General features: G+C 44.3%; 1 protein-coding gene and 1 pseudogene across 1 annotated transcript in view; both read left to right on the forward strand.

The window, feature by feature from the left end:
- The window catches only part of LOC126262703 (doublesex- and mab-3-related transcription factor 2), a 113263-nt gene that overhangs the window by 65832 nt on the left and 22039 nt on the right, over window positions 1–25392 (forward strand). The window contains exon 3 of the mRNA XM_049959482.1: window positions 4019–4155. Within this exon, the coding sequence (XP_049815439.1) occupies window positions 4019–4155 (137 nt within the window). The remainder of the gene's footprint in view (window positions 1–4018; window positions 4156–25392) is intronic.
- LOC126263947 (5S ribosomal RNA) lies at window positions 16626–16743 on the forward strand (annotated as a pseudogene).

Raw genomic sequence — 25392 nt, forward strand, 5'->3', positions numbered from 1 at the left:
AAACAGTGAGCTGTCCAAGAACAAGAAGTATAGTACAGAGCAGCTTGAAACAATAGAGGCGTCGTGGGTAACTGGTTAGTGTTGGACTGCCGCGTTCGACGATCCGTGTCCAAAACTCCGTGACAATTTTTTTCTCTCTCACTGTTCGCTGTATTCAGATTTGCGTCCGTGTCGTGGTGTTACGTCCGTTTCCAACAGCGAGGTGTAACGAATGGACCTGTAATTTGATTCTGCACTACTACTCTATTAGCAGCCGAAGGGAAGTGGCTTTCGAATGGCAACCGCAAACTTTTGATGACACGGCGACAAGTCAACCGAATCCTCGTAAAAGACGTCTGGTGTGTCACACACGGTATTAGTAACATTACCTGTGTCATATGATAGGACCTAATTTCTACGTCTGGTGAGTGCGTGTGATATGCATCATTGCCCGACATAGGTGTTCGTATGAATGTGCATGCGATGACTCCCAAGGAAATGATGAAAACATAATAGTTTGTCACATAAACTTCAACAAATGAACGCAAGTTTCACAGTCACTCAGTTTATTTTTGCTCTGTCAAAATATATGTTTTCAACGTTTTTGAAGTTGCGTTCCGTTTTGGAAGTTTCGACTCTTAAATTCCTTTGTTGCGACATAGCTCACATCCGTTTATTTGTTGTTTTCATTTCTGTGAGACGTCTATGTTGTATTTCGCCTGCTCTCGCTATTCATCACATTTACTTGCGACGTTAATGTATTCTCAGCACATGACTTATACTCCATAACCAGTGTTTAGTATGACAACTACGAGACTACAGCAAAAGAACAAACATTCCAATGACCGGACGGACAGTTTATAAAGTTGCGAAAAAAAATAATAGAAAGAAGTGCCATGAAGGGTAAAAGAACCCGGCTCGCCCACTTCGCAATCCAGCGCTGTGTCCGCTTAACCACTACGCCACGGCTCTTGAACTTTCCTCGATCTTGCACTTGTTAAGCTTGGACCGTTCACTGTTTGTACTTTGCTTTTTTTTCATAGTTCAGTACACCTTCTTCCTGTTTGCATGTTTAATGTGTGTTCAGTTTTTCACGGGCTATGCACTGGACCAGCTTACCACTAAATCTGAGGGAGGTGCAATGGGGAGGTTCCCTTGTCCGTAAGCTCTATCCTTAAATTTGTCAGCGCATGTAAGTAGTTGCTCCGGATTGATTGCACTGCTACATATCTACATCTACATCTACATCCATACTCCGCAAGCCACTTGACAGTCTGTGCCGGAGGGTACCCTGAGTACCTCTATCGGTTCTCCCTTCTATTCCAGTCTCGTATTGTTCGTGGAAAGAAGGATTGTCGGTATGCTTCTGTGTGGGCTCTAATCTCTCTGATTTTATCCTCATGGTCTCTTCGCGAGATATACGTAGGAGGGAGCAATATACTGCTTGACTCCTCGGTGAAGGTATGTTCTCGAAACTTTAACAAAAGCCCGTACCGAGCTACTGAGCGTCTCTCCTGCAGAGTCTTCCACTGGAGTTTATCTATCATCTCCGTAACGCTTTCACGATTACTAAATGATCCTGTAACGAAGCGCGCTGCTCTCCGTTGGATCTTCTCTATCTCTTCTATCAACCCTATCTGGTACGGATCCCACACTGCCGAGCAGTATTCAAGCAGTGGGCGAACAAGCGTACTGTAACCTACTTCCTTTGTTTTCGGATTGCATTTCCTTAGGATTCTTCCAATGAATCTCAGTCTGGCATCTGCTTTACCGACGATCAACTTTATATGACCATTCCATTTTAAATCACTCCTAATGCGTACTCCCCGATAATTTATGGAATTAACTGCTTCCAGTTGCTGACCTGCTATTTTGTAGCTAAATGATAAGGGATCTATCTTTCTATGTTTTCGCAGCACATTACACTTGTATACATTGAGATTCAATTGCCATTCCCTGCACCATGCGTCAATTCGCTGCAGATCCTCCTGCATTTCAGTACAATTTTCCATTGTTACATCCTCTCGATACACCACAGCATCATCTGCAAAAAGCCTCAATGAACTTCCGATTTTATCCACAAGGTCATTTATGTATATTGTGATAGCAACGGTCCTATGACACTCCCCTGCGGCACACCTGAAATCACTCTTACTTCGGAAGACTTCTCTCCATTGAGAATGACATGCTGCGTTCTGTAGTTACGAGTGAAACTGCACTCGTAAGAATTTACAGCCTGAGAGGAAGAAGTGCGAAATTATGAGATAGCCGACTTAGCATCTACTGTGTTCGGTCCAGAGTTTTGGTTTGTTATGGGGTACTTCCTATTTCTCCACTCCCCACGTCTCGGTAGTCTGCCCACACACAAGGGCGTGGTGGTACCGTGACGTACTCAAATACGTGCCGCACCTATGCAAATCATTTCACTTGCATGTCGGTACAGAGCATCCGGTCACTGATTTGCACACCGAAGTATATCCATCGTATATTAAAGGCAATTTGTGTGTATACAGAATCAAACGCAATAATGCAAGATGGAGAGGCGTAATGGGTCTACTATCACGTGTCGGAGGGCCAGAGGCCCTGCCATCTTACGCGGCCAACGTTGTAGCAGTGGACAGGCCCACGTGACATGCCCGTTGCGGCAGCGTGCACGGGAGCTAGCTGCGGCCGTGCTATGAAGCCCGAGCGAGTATTTCTGACCTTTCCTCTATATCGATTCTCGGGCTGTGTGGGGAAACTGAATCAATGTCGGATACCAGGTCCCAGACGTGCTCTGTAGGTGACAAATCATACGACGAGGAAGGTTAGTTACAATTTCCTACGTTCCTCAAGTTGTTTGTGGGATGAAGTGTGGCGTCTTGCATTATTGTACGGCAGTATGCCATTTGGTACCCTAGTCAAAAAGAGCACGCCAACAGGGTTTACCATTCTCGCCAAATGTTGGTGACCATTCAGCCTCCCTTCAACAGTTGCCACATCAGTGTTGTTGTCATATCCAGTGGTTTCCCACACCCTGATTCCAAGATTTGGAGAGGTAATAGTCTCGAGAAACGCTGCTTCCTGTGACGTTCCAGACGCGTGTCGTCTACAGAGGCGCTGGCGCTTCTCTGACCGCCGTGAACAGAAGCGAGACTCATTGCTGAACACCAAAGAATCCCACTAAATGTTCCAGTTGACTCTTGGCTTTGCATCACTTTAAATCTCTGTTGTCAGTGATGTGATGCTAGGGTAAAAGACGCTTGGCAATTCCAGATCCCTCCTGAGCTTTCAGTGATATGCTCCAGTCTGTCCGGATATCAGTTTTTGCCGCCTGTCTATTACACAGAACCAACTGAACTATTCCAAGATGTCGTAGTCTAGACCTTTTCGAAGGGACTTTCCCTTAGATTGTCGTCCTCACTTGATCTCATCACGACTGGTTCTGCAGTAATTGCAGTACACCCAACTATCTGTGCGATCTGTCGGTACGATGCTTCTACGGCCCCCACACCCACGATTCCCGTTCTCAAACTCCGAAAAATGGCTATAAGCTGCACGTCCACATCTTTTGGGCATGCTGTGTTACAATCGCCACCTGAAAAGTATCAGCAATGTTGGGAAAATCCAAAAGCCGTCGTCTACTCACACGATTCTTCATCTGTAGGAATGGCTTTTATCTAGACTGTAAGAATAGCTCTCTTAAGGATGCAGTTTTAACTGACGTATCCCACAGGCATGGAAAAACTGTAGTTTGGTAGCGTTCGATCAAAATGTTCGCTCGTGCGGTCTGACGCGTCTTGTCACGGTTCGCGCGGTTCCTCCCGTCGGAGGTTCGACTCCTCCCTCGGGCATGGAGGGAGTTAGTTTAAGTTGAATTATGTAGTGCGTAAGTCTAGGGACCGATGACCTCAGCAGTTTGGTCCCATAGTACTTACCACAAATTTCCAATTTTTCCAAAGTGCTCACTGTGTAGCTCTCTCAATTCCCGTCAGTTTATTTAAACAGCCAGAAACCTGCGCTCGACAAATAAGGACCTGGACTCTGCGGTGTGTTGCAGACAGCAGTCGAGCGAGGACAGCCCGGACGTGAGGTCTCGCCTGCAGTCAGCCGAGGCGCTGCTGGCCCAGAAGCGGCTCTACCAGAAGCACCTGCGCTCGCTTCAGCAGAACGCCATTGCGAGAGACCTTCTGCAAGGTGAGCCAGTTAGGATTCTTCTATGTGTAAAAAAAAACAGTTTTATTTCAGAATGAAATTTTCACTCTGCAGCGGAATGTGCGCTGATACGAAACTTCCTGCACTGTGTGCCAGACCGAGATTCGAACTCGAGATCTTTGCCTCGAGTTTCAATCCGGCACACAGTTTTAATCTGCCAGGAAGTTTCATATCAGCGCACTCTCCCCTGCAGAGTAAAAATTTCATTCTGGAAACATCCCCCAGGCTATGTCTAAGCCAAATCTCTGCAATATCATTTATTCTAGGACTGCTAATTCTGCAAGGTTCGCATAAGAGCTTCTGTGAAGTTTGGAAGCTAGGAGACGAGGTACTGGCAGAACTGAAGCTATGAGGACAGGTCGTACTGGGGTAGCTCCGTTGGTAGAGCACTTGCCCGTGAAAGGCAAAGGTCACGAGTTAGTCTCGGTCCGGCAACACAGTTTTAATCTGCAAGAACATTTCAATAGTTTTATTTTTCAAAATACACTATCTGATCGAAAGTATCCGAGCACACCTATGCAGAACGGAACTGACCACTAGATCTCAAGAGGGGCGGACCCGCCTGTATAAAAGGTGGCGGGCGTCTTGCTTTGTCAGTAGAGTAGCAGCAGACTGGGTCGATTAGGAGAGTTCAGTGACTCCGAACGTTAACTAGTCATCACCTGAGCGACAGATCCATCAGTGACATTTCAACACTTCTAAAGTTGCCCAAGTCGACTGTTGGTGATTTGATTCTGAAGTGGGAAAGTGAAGGAACAGTGACAGCTAAATTAGTATCAACCAGGTCTCAAATACTGACAGACAGGGACCGTCGAGAATTGTAGACGGTGGTTGTGAAAACAGCATGGAATTAGCGGAAGGAATCACTTGTGAGCTCCAAAGTGCTACCTGCACTCCAATTTCTACAATGACTGTGCTTACGGAGTTAAAAGGCATGGGGCACAGTCGTCTCAGCAGCTTCGTATGCCTTATATTTCTGTAGTTAATGCCAAGCGATAAAAATCGACAATTGCGGTGGTGTAAAGACACTGGACAGTGGATGACTGGAAACGAGTGACTGGTAGTGACGAATCGCGTTGTGAGAGTCCAGTGGAAGGGTTTGGGTTTGACGAAAGGCTGGACAGCGTCACCTGGCATTATATTTAGTGCCAACAGCGAAGTACAGGTGTGCTGGTGTTTTTCGTGGTCCCCTTATTATGCTGAATAGAAAGCTAAGTAAGTAAGAATATTTTACAGTATTGTGTACTGCGTACAGTATAGGAACAGTTTAGAGATGGTTATTTCAGCATGTCGTAAGTAGTATCTGTGAGGCAATGGTTTGTCGACAATGGCATTCCTCAAATGGATTTGGCCGATGCTGAGGCCCGAACTGAGCGCAACTGAACACCTCTGGGATGGGAGAGAACGTCAGCTTCGCTCCAGACTCAACGTCCAACGCCTCTCCTTCTCTGGTCACGGCTCTTGAGGACGAATGGGCTGCGATTCCTCCTCACACCTTCAGACACCTCACTGAAACTGTCCGTAGCAGAGCTCAAGCCGTCATAAAGGCATAGGATAAAAACACCCCTTACTAACGCCCATTAATATGTGTTTGGATACTTTTGATCAGATAGTATACTCTTCTTTAAAATGTATGCAATTTTTCATGAGCCGCGTGTGGTAGCTGTGCGGTCTAGGGTGCGTTGCCACGGTTCGTGTCCTCCCTCGACCAAGGGTGTCTGTCTTCTCCTTAGCGTAAGTTAATTCGAGTTAGATTAAGTAGTCTGTAAGCCTAGGGACCGATGACCTTAGCAGTTTGCTCCCATAGGAAGTTACCACAAATTTCCAAAAAAATTTCATGATTTCGAACCAGTTCTGCAAACATTTTCTCCATTCCAATGCTATCACTCCGTAACATAGTTTCGGATGGATTCAACTGCTTATTAAAACAATGAAAATAGCAACTCGCTGGCTTCTGATGTCACCAATTTGTCCCAGAAAGCGTATTGTCAATACAATAAAAATTATATAAATAAACTATTTTTCACAAATGTTACAGGGGGCGTTGCATTCGCACTGTCGAGAAAAGAAAAACAAAACGAATTGGTCGTGTCTACAGTAACAGATACATTAAATTGACTCTTCTCAATGTTATTCGTAATTGTGCAAATTCATTGAGTAGAAGAACTTATCAAAATCATTTAGTAATTATCTCTGTGTAGTGTGTTTCTTATAGGAATTTTTCCCCTCTTTCCATTCGAGCATCTCTAGTATCCATATTAGTGAAATCTCTCACTGTCCTCTAGTAATTTACGTATTTAGTTATAATCCTATTATTTACATCAGGTGAATAAGGGCAATGAGACATTTATGCAATGTTTTCTACCGTCAAATAATCAATTGTTTTGGGTGCCATAGCTAGCATTGTCATCATGAAGAATGATGCGACGTTTTCGGTTGTTTCTTCTGATTTTATCGATAGTTTGTGTAAAAGAAATTGTCAGCCATTCAGTATTAACTGTTCTACGAGCCTCTAAGGTAGTGGCCATGACCTCTCCAGCGTAACAAAAGAAATGAGCGATCATTTTCTTGGAAGTACTTCGTGAACGAACCATTTTCATTGGTTTTATGTTATACTGGGACATTCAAACAACTGAGTGCTGCTTAGTTTGCGGCTCGTACGACTACTATGTATCCAATTTTCGTCTCGTGTGATGATGTTGGATACGGATTTTGCTTGTCACCCATCGAAGTTTCTACGCCTTTCTTTACACCAATTGATACTAGCCAGTTTCTCAGCTTCGGTCATATCATGCGGAATCAATCGGGAACAGATCTTTTCGGGTAAGAGTTCATGTAAATTCCGATGTACTGCTGTATTCTATATACAGTATATTCAGAACAGGGACAATTGTACTGTATCTGGTGCAGACGTCATGCGTTGCGAGAGGAGCTTCTACGTGCTGTTGTAAACCTGAGACTTTTCCATGATGTATCACGCATACGTGGATATCTCTCAGCAACTGTGTTGTCAAATTCTTACAAAGAAGGGGTACTTAATTATTTTGAGATACAGATTCATACAGGAGGCAAAACTACAAATTCAATGACCGCAATCACAGAGCGTCTGCATAAAAATGTGTCAAGAAGGAAAACTTCATGCGCGAATTTCTATTAAAATACGTATTATCCTCGGTATTCTGAACCCATCGAAGTATTGCCTCGATACAGGACCATTGGAAGGTCATGGCAAAGCAACTTCAGTATCTACCGAACATATACACTGCGCAACAAATTTGAAGGATCGCATTTTGGAAACCCCGTAATTGCCTCCCGTTGGCACCATAAGTTTAAAATTTTGCTCAGTGGTGCCTACCACATTTCTCTGTAGTGATGCTAAAGCGTGCGCCTGCGACGTAAAAAAAAAAAAAAAAAAAAAAAAACTGGAAGCAGCCACAGCTCGGAAGTTAATGTGAACTGTAAGGTCGGTTAATGTCACATTGGCGCCAAATTTCACCAAAAATCAGACCAACGGCACTGTGGACGTGTCACACGTTGAGAAGGTCATCGCAGCCCCTCCTATCCACATTTCACCCCTTCTTTTGTCGTCTCTGTGATGGAGGTCAGAACAGAAACACCCAATCTTAAAATCACACGGTTTCTTATGTGTGGCCGACGGAAATATTTCAGACACACAGACGAAAAGGCCTCAGAGGGTGACGTAAAGGTCTTAATGAAACCACCCCTTTTCCAGGGGCGTTGATTACCACGTATTTAGCGGTAGTTTCTTATGTGTGGCCGACGGAAATATTTCAGACACACAGACGAAAAGGCCTCAGAGGGTGACGTAAAGGGCTTAATGAAACCACCCCTTTTCCAGGGGCGTTGATTACCACGTATTTAGCGGTAGTTTCTTATGTGTGGCCGACGGAAATATTTCAGACACACAGACGAAAAGGCCTCAGAGGGTGACGTAAAGGTCTTAATGAAACCACCCCTTTTCCAGGGGCGTTGATTACCACGTATTTAGCGGTAGTTTCTTATGTGTGGCCGACGGAAATATTTCAGACACACAGACGAAAAGGCCTCAGAGGGTGACGTAAAGGTCTTAATGAAACCACCCCTTTTCCAGGGGCGTTGATTACCACGTATTTAGCGGTAGTTTCTTATGTGTGGCCGACGGAAATATTTCAGACACACAGACGAAAAGGCCTCAGAGGGTGACGTAAAGGGCTTAATGAAACCACCCCTTTTCCAGGGGCGTTGATTACCACGTATTTAGCGGTCGAAAACGTTAATTTGCATTGCGACCAGCAACAAGATGATGGTGTTGACGATCTTCGAGACTGCTGACGTTTCTGTCCATTTCTAAAGACATTTTTGGGCTACATTTACATTGAACGAGATCACACGCCCCTTGAAGTGCAGCGCGACCGTAATTTTTGCTCTCGTATACAGGCTGGAACCACTACGGACCATTCAAAGCCATTCAACGAAATCTGAACGTGATCCGTAGCAGCAAGTGTTACTTACGCTTTTTGAGCCCTCCTTTTTTCCGCTCTCCTGTGGCGTGATGAAGTGGGAGTGCAACAGTAACAAGTGCGTGAATAAAACAAGATCAAATGGTCCCTCTAAGACTCCAGGTCGGCAAAACACACACACACACGAGCGCGCACTGACATATTTTGTGTTCAGACATAATGACTTTTCTAGACTCTGAGAAGCTAATCTGCAGAAACCAGTACGGTTTTAGGAAACAGCGGTCATGCGAGACACAGCTGGCCTTCTTTGTGCATGATATACAACAGGTTCTAGATACCGGCTCCCAGGTGGATGCCATATTCCTCGACTTTCGAAAGGCGTTCGACTCAGTTCCGCACTCTTACGGTCTATTCTATGACATATGAGGCTGGATAGAAAGTTTTCTAACAGACAGAGAGCAGTATGTCGTCCTGAATGGGGAGACTTCAACAGGAACAAGCATAACATCAGGTGTGGCCCAGGGCTGCGTAATAGGCCCGCTGCTTTTTACGATTCACATAAACGATCTGGTTGATGGTATTGACAGCAGCATTAGTTTGCCAATGAAGTAGTCTACACGAAAATAGTATCACACGAAAGTTGTGAGCAAATTAATGAGGCTTTGCAGAACATAAATGCGTAGTGTAATGACTGGCAGTTATCTCCCAATATTAGTAAGTGTAACCTACTGCGTATAACAAAGAGAAAATCCTCATTAATGTAAGAGTACAAAATGAATGCCTAGTCTTTGGAAGCGGTAACATCCCTGAAGTATCTGGGTGTGACTTTTCGAAATGATCTCAAATGGAACGGTCAGATTACACAAGTGACGGGTAAGGCGAACTCTAGATTGCGGTTTATAGGTAGAATCCTGTAGCGATGCAACAAAGGAAATAGCTTACAATACGTCAGTTCGTACAGTCGTAGAGTATTGCTCTTACCAGTTGCGTCTGATTCAAGAGATTGAGAAGGTCCAAAGAAGAGCAGCAAGATTCGTGACTGGTACATTTAGCCATCGCGAGAGCGTTACAGATCTCGTAGAAAGTTTGAAGTGGGACACACTTTCAGACAGACGACGCGCTAAACGAGAGGGGCTGCTCACTAAATTCCAAAATCCGATCTTAGCCGAGGATGTGGAGCATATATTATTACCACCAACTTTCATATCGCGCAATGATCACCATTCAAAGATAAGCGAAATAAGAGCTCGTACTGAGGCGTTCAGAGAGTCGTTTTCCCCTCGCGCGATCCGCGAGTGGAACAGAGGGGGGAAACATGACTTTGGCGCGAATAGTACCCTACGCCACACACCGCTTGGTGGCTAGCGGAGTATATACGTAGATGTAGATGTAGTTGGAAGGTGACCACCACTGGTTAAACGTATCATCTAAGTCCATAAACTCTCAGCTTCAGTCTCGTTCTTCTGTGTCACCGTAACTTCTTACAAAGGAACCTCCCCATCGCACCCCCCTCAGATTTAGTTATAAGTTGGCACAGTGGATAGGCCTTGAAAAACTGAACACAGGTCAATCGAGAAAACAGGAAGAAGTTGTGTGGAACTATGAAAAAATTTAGAAAAATATACAAACTGAGTAGTTCATGCGTAACACATGCAACATACAGGAGAACGTTAGTTCAGGAGCGCTGTGGTCCCGTGTTTAGCGTGAGCGACTGCGGAGCGAGAAGTCCTTGGTTCAAGTCTTCCTCGAGCGAGAAGTTTACTTCTTTATTTTCGCAAAGTTATGATCTGTCCGTTCGTTCACTGTAATAAGTTTAGTGTCTGTGTTTTGCGACCGCACCGCAAAACCGTGCGATTAGTAGACGAAAGGACGTGCCTCTCCAATGGGAACCGAAAACATTTGATCGCAAGGTCAACCGATTCCTCCACAGAAAAACACGTCTGATATATTCTATATGACACTGGTGACGGCATGTGCGTCACATGACAGGAATATGTTCTCGACCCATCTAACTTGTACACTTGGCGAATGGGTACAAAGATTGTTCTACCTTGCCCGATTTAGGTTTTCTTGTGGATGTGATAATCACTCCCAAAAAAGTGATGAAAACATAAGAGTTTGTCACATAAACTGAAAATAAAAAGTTAAACTTTTCTCTCGAGGGAAGACTTGAACCAAGGTCCTCCCGTTCCGCAACTACTCACGCTAACCACGGGACCACTGCGCTAAAGAGTTTTCACTAACCTTTATGTTCCATATGTTGCAATTGGACTACTCAGTTCGTATATTTTGCTTATTTTTTTCATAGTTCCATACAACTTATTCCTGTTTTCTCGATTGATATGAGTTCAGTTTTTCAAGGCCTATCCACTGTGCCAACTTATAACTAAATCTGAGGGGGGTGCGATGGGGAGGTTCCCTTGTTAGCTCAAAATTATCAGTTACTACCCTCAGAGGGTACTCTGATAACTGTGTAGCAGTGCAGAACTGGTATCCACGAGTCATGTGTGAGACGGCTCGACGTGTTGATGTGACAGAATAGCAAAAAGAAGTAATCGTCTTTCGAGGAGCCCACAGGCATACCGTGAATGAATTTGCACGGCTTGTTGGTGCATCAACGTGGACTGTCGAACGTGTCTAACAGGAAATGTGTACCGCACGCAACCCCGCATAACAGCATGTGTCGTAAAACGACTCTTACTGATGGAGACCGGAAATGATTGTCACGCCTTGTGAATGACAATCGGTTTCAAACCAGACAGGAATTGCTAATGTCAGTGGATACAGGTTCATCGCGAAAGAAAACTGCGCACGGAACTGCATAGAAGAACATTCTGTGTCGGATACCTCGCAGAAAACTGTGGCTGACGGTGGCACATAAAGTTACTCGTCTGCACTGGGGCAAACAACACAGAAACTGGATTGAAGCTGACTGAAGGCGTCCATTGTGGTTGCACAAGTCGCGATTTCTCTCTCTTTCAAATAATGGAGCTAAGCCGCAGTATGTAGTTCCATCTGGAGGGAGTATTTAATATTTAGAGGTGTTTTCAGTGCCATCACTTTGGCCTGCTCATTCAGGTTTCCGTGAACGTGGACCAGGAAGTTCATTTCAAAATTTTCGTTCACCAAGTATTACCATTTCTTCTGTATCTTAATAAGTATGACGTGTCTGAGAAAGATGAGTCTAATTTTTTATCTACCAAAATACCTATTTTTTTTCAAACAACGATATTGTCGTCTTCAAACCCTTTGGCGGCTGTACACCGGTGAAGTCGTTGTTCCCAGTCTTGGTAACTGAGAGGCTTCGTCTGGTAGGGCCTTTAACATGTCGATCACATACATTTGAATGAAACTCTCAAGGAAGTTTACGATTCGTCAATAACCAATAAAGTGACAATGAACATAAATTTCAGTTTGAAGAGGGAAAATGACAATGTTAAATTAAATGTAGATGGTACCTCTATAGACTGTGTAACAAATGCTAAATTTCTAGGAATGAATACTGATTCTCAGTTGAAGTGGTGTGAACACACAAAGGCACTTGCAAACAGAATGTCATCAGCATGTTATGTCCTTAGAATCCTATCATCATTGTGTAACATGCAGTGTCATTTAGTTACATACTATTCATATGTACACTAAATTCTTAGCTATGTCATTCTTTTTTGGGGAACAAATGCACAAAACATGGACAAATTTTCAAACTCCAGAAAAGAACCGAAAGAATAATAACAAAAAATACTAGTCGAACTCATTGTAAAGATCTGTTCAAAACACTGGGGAATTCAACTGCTCCGTGGGAATACATTTACCAGCCAGTTGTACAGATCAAATGTAACATTAGTAATTACTGCACAAACAGCTCTGTCCATGACCATGGAACAAGAGCTGGACTCAACTTAAATTTACCAAGAAAAAATAAACATAAAACTCAAAACAGCATTTTCTACCAAGGAATAAAACTGTACAGTAAATTATCAAAAGAGATTAAAGAAATTGCAGAAATACACTTATTTAAAAAGGCAGGTAAACAGTATCTGTTATGCAAAACATCTTTACATTGAAGGATTACTTAGATGAAGCAGAGTAGGGGTTTGGTAAAAAAATGATATACAAATAAATAATAATAATAATGATTATAAAACATCCAACATTTCACAGAACACCTTCACACTGTTTTTTTCGTTCTTTTTTCCTTTTCTAGAAAAACTTTCCCCGAAGCTATGCATAGCACAATACTAACATCTCTTCCTCTTTCTGAGCTCAACATCTCACTCATTATAGAGGGATGCTAACTCAGTTTTTCATGGTAGCAAATGGGAAGTTGCGGTACAGAAAATGGCTCAGAGATCACCAGTGTGTGTGTGTGTGTGTGTGTGTGTGTGTGTGTGCGTGTGTGTGTGTGTGTGTGTGTGTGCGCGTGTGTAGTGAATGAAGTGTTATGAAACAATGTGTGTGTAGTGTCTGATAGTGAGATATGAGTGAACAGTATCGCATTACATTATTCAATAAGTTAGTTGTAAAAGAAGTATACCAGGAGTAAATCTAACGATTGTCTCTACATCTACATGGACACTCTGCAAATCACATTTAGCTGCCTGGTAGAGGGTTCTCTACTATTCCAATCCCGTATAGCACGTGGAAAGAACAAACACCCATATCCTTCGGCAAGCGCTCTGATTTCCCTTATTTTATCGTTGTGATCATTTCTCTCTATGAGGTCGGTGTCAAAAAAATATTTTCGCATTCGAGGAGAAAGTTGGTGATTGGAATTTCGTGAGAAGATTCCGTCACAACGAAAGACGCCTTTCTTTTGATGATGTCCAGCCCAAATCCTGTATCATTTCAGTGACACTGTCTCCAAAATTTCGCGATAATACAAAACGTGCTGCGCTTCTTTGAACTTTTTCGATGTACTCCGTCAGTCCTATCTGGTAAGGATCCCACACCGCGCAGCAATATTCTAAAAGAGGACGGACAATAGTAGTGTATGCAGTCTCCTTAGTTGATCTGTTACATTTTCCAAGTGTCCTGCCAATATAACGCAGTCTTTGGTTAGCCTTCCCCACAACATTTTCTATGTATTCCTTCCAATTTAAGTTGTTCGTAATCGTAATTCCTAGGGATTTGGTTCAATTTACGGCCTTTAGATTTGACTGATTTATCGTGCAATCGAAGTTTAACGGATTTCTTTTAGCACTCATGTGGATGACCTCACACTTTTCGTTATTTAGGATCAACTGCCAATTTTCGCACCATTCAGATATCTTTTCTAAATTCTTTTGCAATTTGTTTTGATCTTCTGATGAGTTTATTATTCGATAAACGACAGCGTCATCTGCAAACAACCTGAGACGGCTGCTCGGATTGTCTCCCAAATCGTTTATATAGATAAGGAACAGCAAAAGGCCTGTAACATTACCCTGCGGAACGCCAGAAATCACTTTTGTTTTACTCGATGAGTTTCCGTCAGTTACTACGAACTGTGACCTCTCTGACAGGAAATCACAAATCCAGTCACATAACTGAGACGATATCCCATAAGCACGCAATTTCGCTACAAGTGACTTGTGTGGTACAGTGTCAAAAGCCTTCCGGAAATCCAGAAATACAGAATCGATCTGAAATCCCTTGTCAATAGCACTCAACACTTCATGTGAATAAAGAGCTAGTTGTGTTTCACAAGAACGATGTTTTCTAAACCCATGATGACTGTGTCAATAGACCGTTTTATTCGAGGTAATTCATAATGTTCGAACACAATATATGTTCCAAAATCCTGCTGCATATCGACGTTAACGATATGGGGGTGTAATTTAGTGGATTGCTCCTACTACCCTTCTTGAATATTGGTGTGACCAGTGCAACTTTCCGGTCTTTGGGTGCGGATCTTCCGTCAAGCGAACGGTTATATATGATTGATAAATATGGAGCTAATACATCAGCCTACTCTGAAAGGAACCTAATTGGTATACAGCCTGGACCAGAAGACTTGCTTTTATTAAGTGATTTAAGTTGCTTCACTACTCCGAGGATATTTACTTCCACGTTAATCATGTTGGCAGTCGTTCTTAATTCGAATTCTGGAATATTTACTTCGTCTTCTTTTGTGAAGACATTTCGGAAGGCATGTTTCTTAACTAACTATAAGTCTGCAAATGTATGCGTGTACGAATTAGCTAATTTTAAATTGGTCTAAACTTGTAAATACTTTGACATGTCGTATATCCTTGTAAAAATAGATCTACGGATGAATAAAGCTACTACTACTACTACTACTACTACTACTACTACTAATCCTCTTCAGAGTCCCAAAATGATGTCCTTTTAACACATTTTTCAATGTCGGGGAAACAAAATTCATACGGACTCATATCAGGTGAATAGGGAGTTGGGAGGGCTGCGGAACAACAGGAATCCCGTTTGAGGTCAAAAATTCCGCGATGGACGTGGCCGTGTGACATGAGCCACTGTCATTGTCTGCAGTGTCTAGTTTCACTCGATTTATCCTTTTCCCCAGCCTTTGAAGGACAGGTTTTGAAAAACTCTCGGTGACAGGTTGTCCTAGAAGAACAAATTCTTTATGCACAATACCCATACTGTCAAGAAGCAAATCAGCATTGTTAAGAACTTTCATTCTCTTACTCGAGCTTTTGTCCTTCGAGGAGATGTCTTGGTGTTGCACTCTTCACTTTGCTGTTTTGTCTCAGGCTTGTGCTAAAAAGTGTAGGATTCATCACTGGTGCCTGCCCTATATACTGTACACTTGGAACAGCGAACAAAATATTAAGTCACCTGGAGCCTTTACCCTGAGACCTGCCTCAATAGCCGAGGCTGCTAAGGCACCCGTGTGCAGTGGCGCTCGGTTCGGAGGTACACTGATTCGACTCCTGCTGGTGGTGAAACCATTCGTGACCACTGGCAATCCTCTCAAGATGATCAACGAACACATTTCTTCGATTGCCCTTCTGCTCACTTGTGAGGTTTTTCAGCACAATTTTGGCACAAACCTTACGCATGTGCAAAACTTCAGTCGAAATTTGGTTTACATTGAAAATGTTTAACAGGGCACCCATCATCCTCATTGTTAAATGTCGTTTGGGATATCACAAGGACATGCACACCTTCGACGTTTTCGTCGGTTTTTGAAGTTGGTCTCCCTGGGCGAGGTTCATCATGAACGTATTCTCGGCATTCCAAAAATAGTTTGTGCCAGCAAAACCTGCGCTCTTGATCAAAATGTACCCATAGACCTGTTTCAACTATTCGAAGGTCACACTTGCGGGCTTCTCAGGTTTAACACGAAACTTGATGGCATAACATTGCTCTAAATTCCGCTGATTCAGTTCCGTAAAACACGGCAAAAACACGACTTAAATAATGGCGTTCTCAAAAATCACTGATGGCTGTACAGGGCTGAAACTCGAACTGAGTGTCTGGAAGGGATGAACGCACCTGTCTACACAAGTAGGACAACATAGCGTTGGCCGGCCGGAGTGGCCGAGCGGTTCTAGGCGCTACAGTCTGGAACCGCGCGACCGCTACGGTCGCAGGTTCTAATCCTGCCTCGGGCATGGATGTGTGTGATGTCCTTAGGTTAGTTAGGTTTAAGTAGTTCTAATTTCTAGGGGACTGATGACCTCAGATGTTAAGTCCCATAGTGCTCAGAGCCATATGAAGCAACACAGCGTTGTCAAATCGCTCGCACTGTTGTCAGTCTCATTACATTTCTCACACACCTCGTAGGCTGTGGACACTCCTATCCATCAAGATGAACAGCCGAGTTCACACGTGCATACGCTCCCAGTTTGAGGAAAACAGGCGCCTCGACTGGCCTGCCAGATTACCCGATCTGATTCTCGTTTAGTGAGCAAAAGTCGAAAGTAATGCTAATAACAAGGGGAAGTCGTAAACACAGAGCAACATTTAGTATCGTTTTAAACAATGTTTTACAGGTCGAACAATTAAAATACTTGGATATAATTATTGAGTGCCAACGGCCTTGCCGCTGTGGTAACACTGGTTCCCGTCAGATCACCGAAGTTAAGCGCTGTCGGGCTGGGCTAGCACTTGGATGGCTGACCATCCGGTCTGCCGAGCGCTGTTGGCAAGCGGGGTACACTCAGCCCTTGTGAGGGAAACTGAGGAGCTACTTGATTGAGTCCGCAGCTCGTGGTCGTGCGGTAGCGTTCTCGCTTCCCGCGCCCGGGTTCCCGGGTTCGATTCCCGGCGGGGTCAGGGATTTTCTCTGCCTCGTGATGACTGGGTGTTGTGTGATGTCCGTATGTTAGTTAGGTTTAAGTAGTTCTAAGTTCTAGGGGACTGATGACCATAGATGTTAAGTCCCATAGTGCTCAGAGCCATTTGAACCATTTTGAACTTGATTGAGAAGTGACGGCTCCGGTCTCAGAAACTGACATACGGCCGGGAGAGCGGTGTGCTGACCTCATGCCCCTCCATATCAGCATCCAGCGACGCCTGTGGTCTGAGGATGACACGGCGGCCGGTCGGTACCGTTGGGCCTTCATGGCCTGTTCGGGAGGAGTTTAGTTTTTTTGTAATTATTCATTATAAAATTTTGTTTAATGAACACACACAGTACATGACTGAAAAGTGCACGAAATTTATGCATTCTTTAGCTAGATGAGCAAGGTTCAACCGGGGCCTGGGTACAGGAGCGATGAAAATAATTCACAAAGGTACCAGTAACTGGTATACGCAGATCCTGTTTTGAGTCACGCACTAAGAAGAAAATATCGCTGTGCAGGTTCGAAGAATCCAGTGCTTAATCAGCGTACAGAACGACGTCTACTGAAGTATTGTGCGTTCTATCAGGCCTTACACCTATAATATTATTAGAGTCCAGGCAATAGCTGAAGAATATAAAATAGGAAAACTGAACAGGCGGTCCATTGAATAGACACTCCTTCACATTATAAACAGCGGCCCCATCCAGCAAGTACATTAACTCCAGAAGAACTGCAAACTCAACAAATACGCAGCACCAGTTTATACCGAAGGGAGCTCTTCAGAGAACTGAATAGGTTCAGGAGAGGTAATAATCATTAATGGTAAATTTGCCTGTTTGTTAGAGTACACATTAAAAAAAATGGGTGCACTTTTAGCCAAGCTGAACAATTAGCACGGTGGCGTTTCTTGTGGAGAACCTGGAAGTCTAAGGGAACTATATTTTACCTGGAAAAATCGGGGAAATCTCATGTAATCTCATAAAATCTCAGGGAATTCTGTATTCTTAACCTAGAACTGAAATTAAAACTTTATTGAGCTTCAAAAACCACAAATTTTAAAATATTTAGTATCTCAACGTGTGTTAATTATACGAATATTATTCCACATAAATTATCGCCGTTTAAAAGCTGCGATGTAACTACAGCTTATGGTTGGAAGATAGCTCAGCTGAGAGGAAACAAAAGTAATTATTATGGTACGCTGCTGCTCCCAACCGAGCTCATTATTAATTTATCACAAGATTCTTGATACCATCTTCCTCTTCACACATAGAATTCTTAGGGGATATTTTTTTCCAGGTTTGAGTAGCCACCCTGAATTATCAATCTTTCAAGCCCTAAAGAAACTACAGATCTTACGAGAAATAAATGTTAAACTGGCAGCTGTAATACGCACGGGCAGTCGAGTTACGCCGGATTCATTTAGAAAATCCGGGAATCATAAATATTTCACAGGGAATTGCGTTGGAGGAAATATCATATTAACTTCGAATGGGCGAAAGCACATGTAGGAACGGCGCTGCGGTTGGCAATGCCTAAGTAAGACAACAAGTGTCTGGCGAAGTTGTTAGGTCGGTTAGTGCTGCTACAACGGCAGGTTGTCAATATTCACGTAAGTTTGAACGTGATTTTAATGTCGGCGCACGAGCGATGGGACACAGCATCTCTGAGGTAGCGATGAAGTGGGGATTTTCCCGTACGACTATTTCACGAATGTACCGTGAATATCAGGCATCCGGTAAAATATCAAATCTCCGACACCGCTGCGGCCGGAAAAAGATCCTGCAAGAACGGGACCAACGACGACTGAAGAGAATTGTTCAACGTGACAGAAGCACAATAATTCCCCAAACTGCTGCAGATTTCTGGTCGGCCGGTTCTAGGCGCTTCAGTATGGAACTGCGTGACCGCTACGGTCACAGGTTCGAATCCTGCCTCGGGCATGGATGTGTGTGATGTTCTTAGGTTAGTTAGGTTTAAGTAGTTCTAAGTTCTAGGGGACTGATGACCTCAGCTGTTAAGTCCCATAGTGCTCAGAGCCATTTGAACCATTTTTTGCTGCAGATTTCTATGCTGGACCATCAACAAGTGTCAGCGTGCGAACCATTCAACGAAACATCATCGATATGGACTTTCGGAGTCGAAGGCCCACTCGTACACCCTGGATGGCTGCACGACACAAAGCTTTACGCCTCGCCTGGGCCCGTCAACACCGACATTGGACTGTTAATTACTGGACACATGTTGCCTGGTACGACGAGTCTCGTTTCAAATTGTATCGAGCGGATGTACGTGTACGGGTAAGAGACAACTTAATGAATCCATGGATGCTGCGTGTCAGCAGGGGACTGTTCAAGTTGATGGAGGCTCTGTAATGGTGTAGGACATGTGCACTTGGAGTGATATGGGACTCCCGATACGACTAGGTATGACTGTCACAGGTGACACGTACGTAAACATCTTGTCTGATCACCTGCATCCATTCATGTCCATTGTGCATTCCGACGAACTTGGTCAATTTCAGCAGGCCACTCGTGCAGAATTGCTACAGATTGGCTCCACGAACATTCTTGTGAGTTCAAACACTTCCGCTGGCCACTGAACTCCCCAGATATGAACATTATTGAGCATATCTGGTATGCCTTGCAGCGTGCTGTTCAGAAGAGATCTCCAACCCTTAGTACTCTTATGGATTTATGGGCAGCCCTATAGCATTCATGGCGTCAATTCCCCCCAGCACTACTTCCGGCATTAGTAGAGTCCATGCCACGTCGTGTTGCGGCATTTATGCGTGTTCAATGGGTCCTACACGATCTTAGGCAGATGTACCAGTTTCTTTGGCTCTTCAGTGTATACCAAGAATGAATAAAAATATCGAGGTGAGGTTTTCGCCAAGTTATGGCGGACAATATAGCAAATTTTCTGACACTCCCAACTAATCTGTACGGTTTATAGTCGCCGAACTACGACGGAGACTTTATTTCTTTTTTTAAAGGAACTATATAATTTTTCTCTGCGACATTTGAAAGAAGCTTCTAATAGAATTTAAACGACGTAACGTGTATTGGTTAATCAAATAGTATCAAGGTAACAGCGCCGCAAAGCAAACCAGTCCCACCGTAAGGAGAAGAGATTCCACAAACGTCTGCCCTGTTATAGCTAATGCAAGCAAAAACTTACCTCAGGCACGGTTCATGTGTTTACCTGTGCTCTTGATGCCTATCAGTCTCTGTTCTGCTGTTGCAGCAATCACATAACTTGCTCGTAAAATTATTGATACAATCACAATGTATACGACAGTCGAAAAGGTGAATATCGTTTATGGTGAATGTCACCAAACTACTAGAGCGGCGGTGCGATTGTACGCTGGAGAGTATCCAGAACGTGCCAAGCACTCACGACCTGTCTTTGCAAACATTATTTTAAAAAAAAGTTGTAGAAACTGGAAGTGAGGAGAGTAAAATACGCCAAGGAAAAGGAAAGGCAACTGATGAGAGAAATGAAACTAACGTTTTAGCAGCAGTAAAAGGCGTCTCCCAAGCAAGAGTGGGAACTGCGAATACTACGTCCCATCGTGTTTCATCCTCTTCACACTTTGCTGCATCTACAGCTCCATAGCAATGACTTCCAAGATTGGTTCCAGTTCTCCGAATATTACTTACGAACAGTGCAAAATGATGTGGAATATCTATGCCCAATATTGTTTAAGGAACACTTCTATACTTTTATCTGTGGCGAATATCAAAACATGAGTGCTATTAGGAAACACTGACGTCCCCCGAAGGCAGAAATGCCTTATAACACGGGTCTGTGGTACCGTTCACTCCAGATGAACTTCAAGGCGCAGTATCGTCTCTCCACAATTACTTTATACCGTGTAGCAATGCTCAAAGTCAATATTTTGAGCACTTGGCATGACAGCCATGACAGTAAACACACGAGCCGTACCTGAGATACGTGTTTGCTTACATCTGGTATAATAGGGTAGACGTTTGCGAGGGAACCTCTTCTCCTGATGGCGGAACAGTGGTTTGCGGAGCTGTTATCTTTATATTATTTGATAAAGTCCCAAACATGTTGTCTCGTTGAAGTTCTCTTGGAAGCTTCGTTCAAATGCCACAGATAAAAGTTTATAGTTCCACTAGAAAAAAAAAACAAAGTCAATGTCGTAATTCGGCAACTACACTCCTGGAAATGGAAAAAAGAACACATTGACACCGGTGTGTCAGACCCACCATACTTGCTCCGGACACTGCGAGAGGGCTGTACAAGCAATGATCACACGCACGGCACAGCGGACACACCAGGAACCGCGGTGTTGGCCGTCGAATGGCGCTAGCTGCGCAGCATTTGTGCACCGCCGCCGTCAGTGTCAGCCAGTTTGCCGTGGCATACGGAGCTCCATCGCAGTCTTTAACACTGGTAGCATGCCGCGACAGCGTGGACGTGAACCGTATGTGCAGTTGACGGACTTTGAGCGAGGGCGTATAGTGGGCATGCGGGAGGCCGGGTGGACGTACCGCCGAATTGCTCAACACGTGGGGCGTGAGGTCTCCACAGTACATCGATGTTGTCGCCAGTGGTTGGCGGAAGGTGCACGTGCCCGTCGACCTGGGACCGGACCGCAGCGACGCACGGATGCACGCCAAGACCGTAGGATCCTACGCAGTGCCGTAGGGGACCGCACCGCCACTTCCCAGCAAATTAGGGACACTGTTGCTCCTGGGGTATCGGCGAGGACCATTCGCAACCGTCTCCATGAAGCTGGGCTACGGTCCCGCACACCGTTAGGCCGTCTTCCGCTCACGCCCCAACATCGTGCAGCCCGCCTCCAGTGGTGTCACGACAGGCGTGAATGGAGGGACGAATGGAGACGTGTCGTCTTCAGCGATGAGAGTCGCTTCTGCCTTGGTGCCAATGATGGTCGTATGCGTGTTTGGCGCCGTGCAGGTGAGCGCCACAATCAGGACTGCATACGACCGAGGCACACAGGGCCAACACCCGGCATCATGGTGTGGGGAGCGATCTCCTACACTGGCCGTACACCACTGGTGATCGTCGAGGGGACACTGAATAGTGCACGGTACATCCAAACCGTCATCGAACCCATCGTTCTACCATTCCTAGACTGGCAAGGGAACTTGCTGTTCCAACAGGACAATGCACGTCCGCATGTATCCCGTGCCACCCAACGTGCTCTAGAAGGTGTAAGTCAACTACCCTGGCCAGCAAGATCTCCGGATCTGTCCCCCATTGAGCATGTTTGGGACTGGATGAAGCGTCGTCTCACGCGGTTTGCACGTCCAGCACGAACGCTGGTCCAACTGAGGCGCCAGGTGGAAATGGCATGGCAAGCCGTTCCACAGGACTACATCCAGCATCTCTACGATCGTCTCCATGGGAGAATAGCAGCCTGCATTGCTGCGAAAGGTGGATATACACTGTACTAGTGCCGACATTGTGCATGCTCTGTTGCCTATGTCTATGTGCCTGTGGTTCTGTCAGTGTGACCATGTGATGTATCTGACCCCAGGAATGTGTCAATAAAGTTTCCCCTTCGTGGGACAATGAATTCACGGTGTTCTTATTTCAATTTCCAGGAGTGTATAAACGACAATATTTACTCGGGAATGTCAGTAAATTGGTCATATTGTCCGCTATAATTTGGTGAAAAGCGCACCTCTATCTATTTATTCATTCTTGATATATTTGGCGTGACCTATCTTAACTCCCTCACCATGTATCAATAACGTTCCTAATGCACGCCGCGCGGGATTAGCCGAGCGGTCTCAGGCGCTGCAGTCATGCACTGTGCGGCTGGTCCTGGCGGAGGTTCGAGTCCTCCCTCGAGCATGGGTGTGTGTGTGTTTGCCCTTAGGATAATTTAGGTTAAGCAGTGTGTGAGCTTAGGGACTGATGACCTTAGCAGTTAAGTCCCATAACATTTCACACACATTTGAACATTTTTCCTAATACACTTCCTTGAAGTGTTCCTTTAATTATTTTTACATTGTTGGTTTGGTTACAGAATCTGGCCCGATCCTCGATAAACTTGAATTTTTGTTTGTAAATAACAGTGAAAAACTGTATCAAACGCCTTTCTGAAGTCAAGCAACACGGCGTCAACCTATGCGGCGATGTCTACTACACTTTGGAACCCACAGACGAGTAGTGATCTGAGTTTCGCAAGTTGTGTGTTTGTGGAACCCATACTGATTTTTCATAGCGGAGATTTTCTCTCTCCATAAACCCTATAAAACGTGAGGATAAAACATGTTCCATAATTCTAAAGCGGATTGATGTCAGCGACAACGGCCTATAATTATGTGCATACGACCTATGGCCCTTCTTAAAAATGAGAATGGTCTGCGATTGGTTTTTTCCCAGTTGCTGGGTTCTCTTCGTGGCTCCAGCGACCTACAATGAAGTACTCTTAAACGGGGGAGCGTGTTCTTTCGCATAATCTCTGTAGAACCTTACAGGTACCTCATGTGACGCAAGTGCCTTTCCGCTATTAAACGACTGCAGTCACTTTTCTAGGTTCAAATGGTTCAAATGGCTCTGAGCACTATGGGACTTAACTGCTGAGGTCATCAGTCCCCTAGAACTTGGAACTACTTAAACCCAACTAACCTAAGGACATCACACACATCCATGCCCGAGGCAGGATTCGAACCTGCGACCGTAGCGGTCGCGCGGTTCCAGACTGTAGCGCCCAGAACCGCTCAGCCACTCCGGCCGGCCACTTTTCTATTCATTGATCACTTATCTCAACATCTGCCATTTCGTGAGATGATTAAAATGATGGACCATATTACAATGCTCCTCGGTGAAAGAATTTCGGAATACCGAATTCAATTTTCAGTCTTCTGTTATCTTCCGTTCGGTGACATTATGGTTATTGAGCGGCTGAATAGATAATTTCGATCAGCTTACTGACTTTACAGAAGACTAAAACTTCTTGGGGATTTTAGCCAGACCGATTACCAAAATTTTGCTTTCGGGTTCATTGAACGCTTCTCTCATTGCTCTCTTTACGTTCACTTTCGCTTCATGCTATTGTTCGTCAGCTAGGCTTTGACTTCGTATAAATCTGTGAAAAAGCTCTATTTGTTTCCGTAACAACTTTCTAACGAGGCTATTAAACTATGGTGGGCTTTTTCCATCCCTTAACACATTGCCCGGAACGTACTTGTCTAAGGTGTATTGGAGTATGCTTTCGAATTTTATCCATTCGTGGTCCATATCTTCTTCCCCAGAACTGAGTACTCAGATATTATGCCATTTCTGTCCTGTTATGCTTGCCAAGCAAAAATATTTTCTCAACTTCCTTAACATTCCTTGTAGTAGTACCCTCCTCTACGTTAACTGATTCGAAAAGTTCCGGTTTGCATTTTTCTAGGAGGTCTAAGACGTTACCATCGCGAGGTGGTACTCTACCTTTTAGACTCCATGAGCCACTAAGGAGAGGTTCGGAAATTAATTCAGGACACTGTCTCTCAAGCTAGTGCTCTGTGCATTAAGCTATATGATGAAGTACGGGTGTACGCCAGTGTCTTATAACAAATTTTAAACTTGGCTGTGGTGTCTTACGGGGTAAAGCCATGAGGCTGTTGAAAGATGTCTGTTGAATCAGCCACCTTTTATTTACATCTTAATTTTTCGCATTGGTTATGGGAGAGCTCTTTGTCTTTATTTACATATTGATCTATTTCGATATTTATCTCTACTACATGGGAAACACTTAAGTTTTACTTCTAGTTTTTGGAGTTGGTAGCTCAGCCAATGAACGGCTAGGGAGTAATCTTCCCATGTGAGCAGGTAGAATTTGAGAGCAAGAAGGAAAGGCAATCGCACGGAGACAGTCTGTTGTGAACAGACGTTGGTAGTTCTAAGCGGTCTCGCTATGTAATGCAGCGCATACTATTGAAAGTTAACTGGCGCTGAGTTTTGCGTATGAAGAGTGTTATTGTCAGCTTGTGTGAACAGATAGCGCTGAGCCAGAAGAGATCGTTTGAAAGCTATTTGTATCAGGCGAGCTGTGGTCTGATAATTCTGCTGCCACTCAGTTGAAGAGGAGGAGCACATAAACTGGAATTGACATTGAGGCTGCCTACACTATAATACACTATTAGGTGTGCTTTTATAATATGTACACACATCAGAGTGCTGGTGGTTTTTCTCTGTGTCGAACTGTTTTCCCACAAGCACGTCACAAACTTTATGACCTGATGTTTCCTGTATGGCCGTCACTGCACCACTAAGTTGACTACGCCAGTAGTTATAGACTAACCGTTCTGCATCCGTGTGTCTACACTTCAACACCTTACCTGCTGCCCAGGGGAAAAAAAGCATTAATGGACTGCTTTTGCCCCTATGTACGTGGAGGTTTTCATCATCATCAGTTTTCTGCTATATTAGCAGGTCCTTTGCCTCTCCACTTTCTGCGATGCATTGCTTCCTTCTTAAGGCTGCTGTATGTTGTACCGTCCATCACGTCATCCAGTATC

The sequence above is a fragment of the Schistocerca nitens genome, chromosome 6 (assembly GCF_023898315.1).
Source record: "Schistocerca nitens isolate TAMUIC-IGC-003100 chromosome 6, iqSchNite1.1, whole genome shotgun sequence".
NCBI lineage: Eukaryota > Metazoa > Arthropoda > Insecta > Orthoptera > Acrididae > Schistocerca > Schistocerca nitens.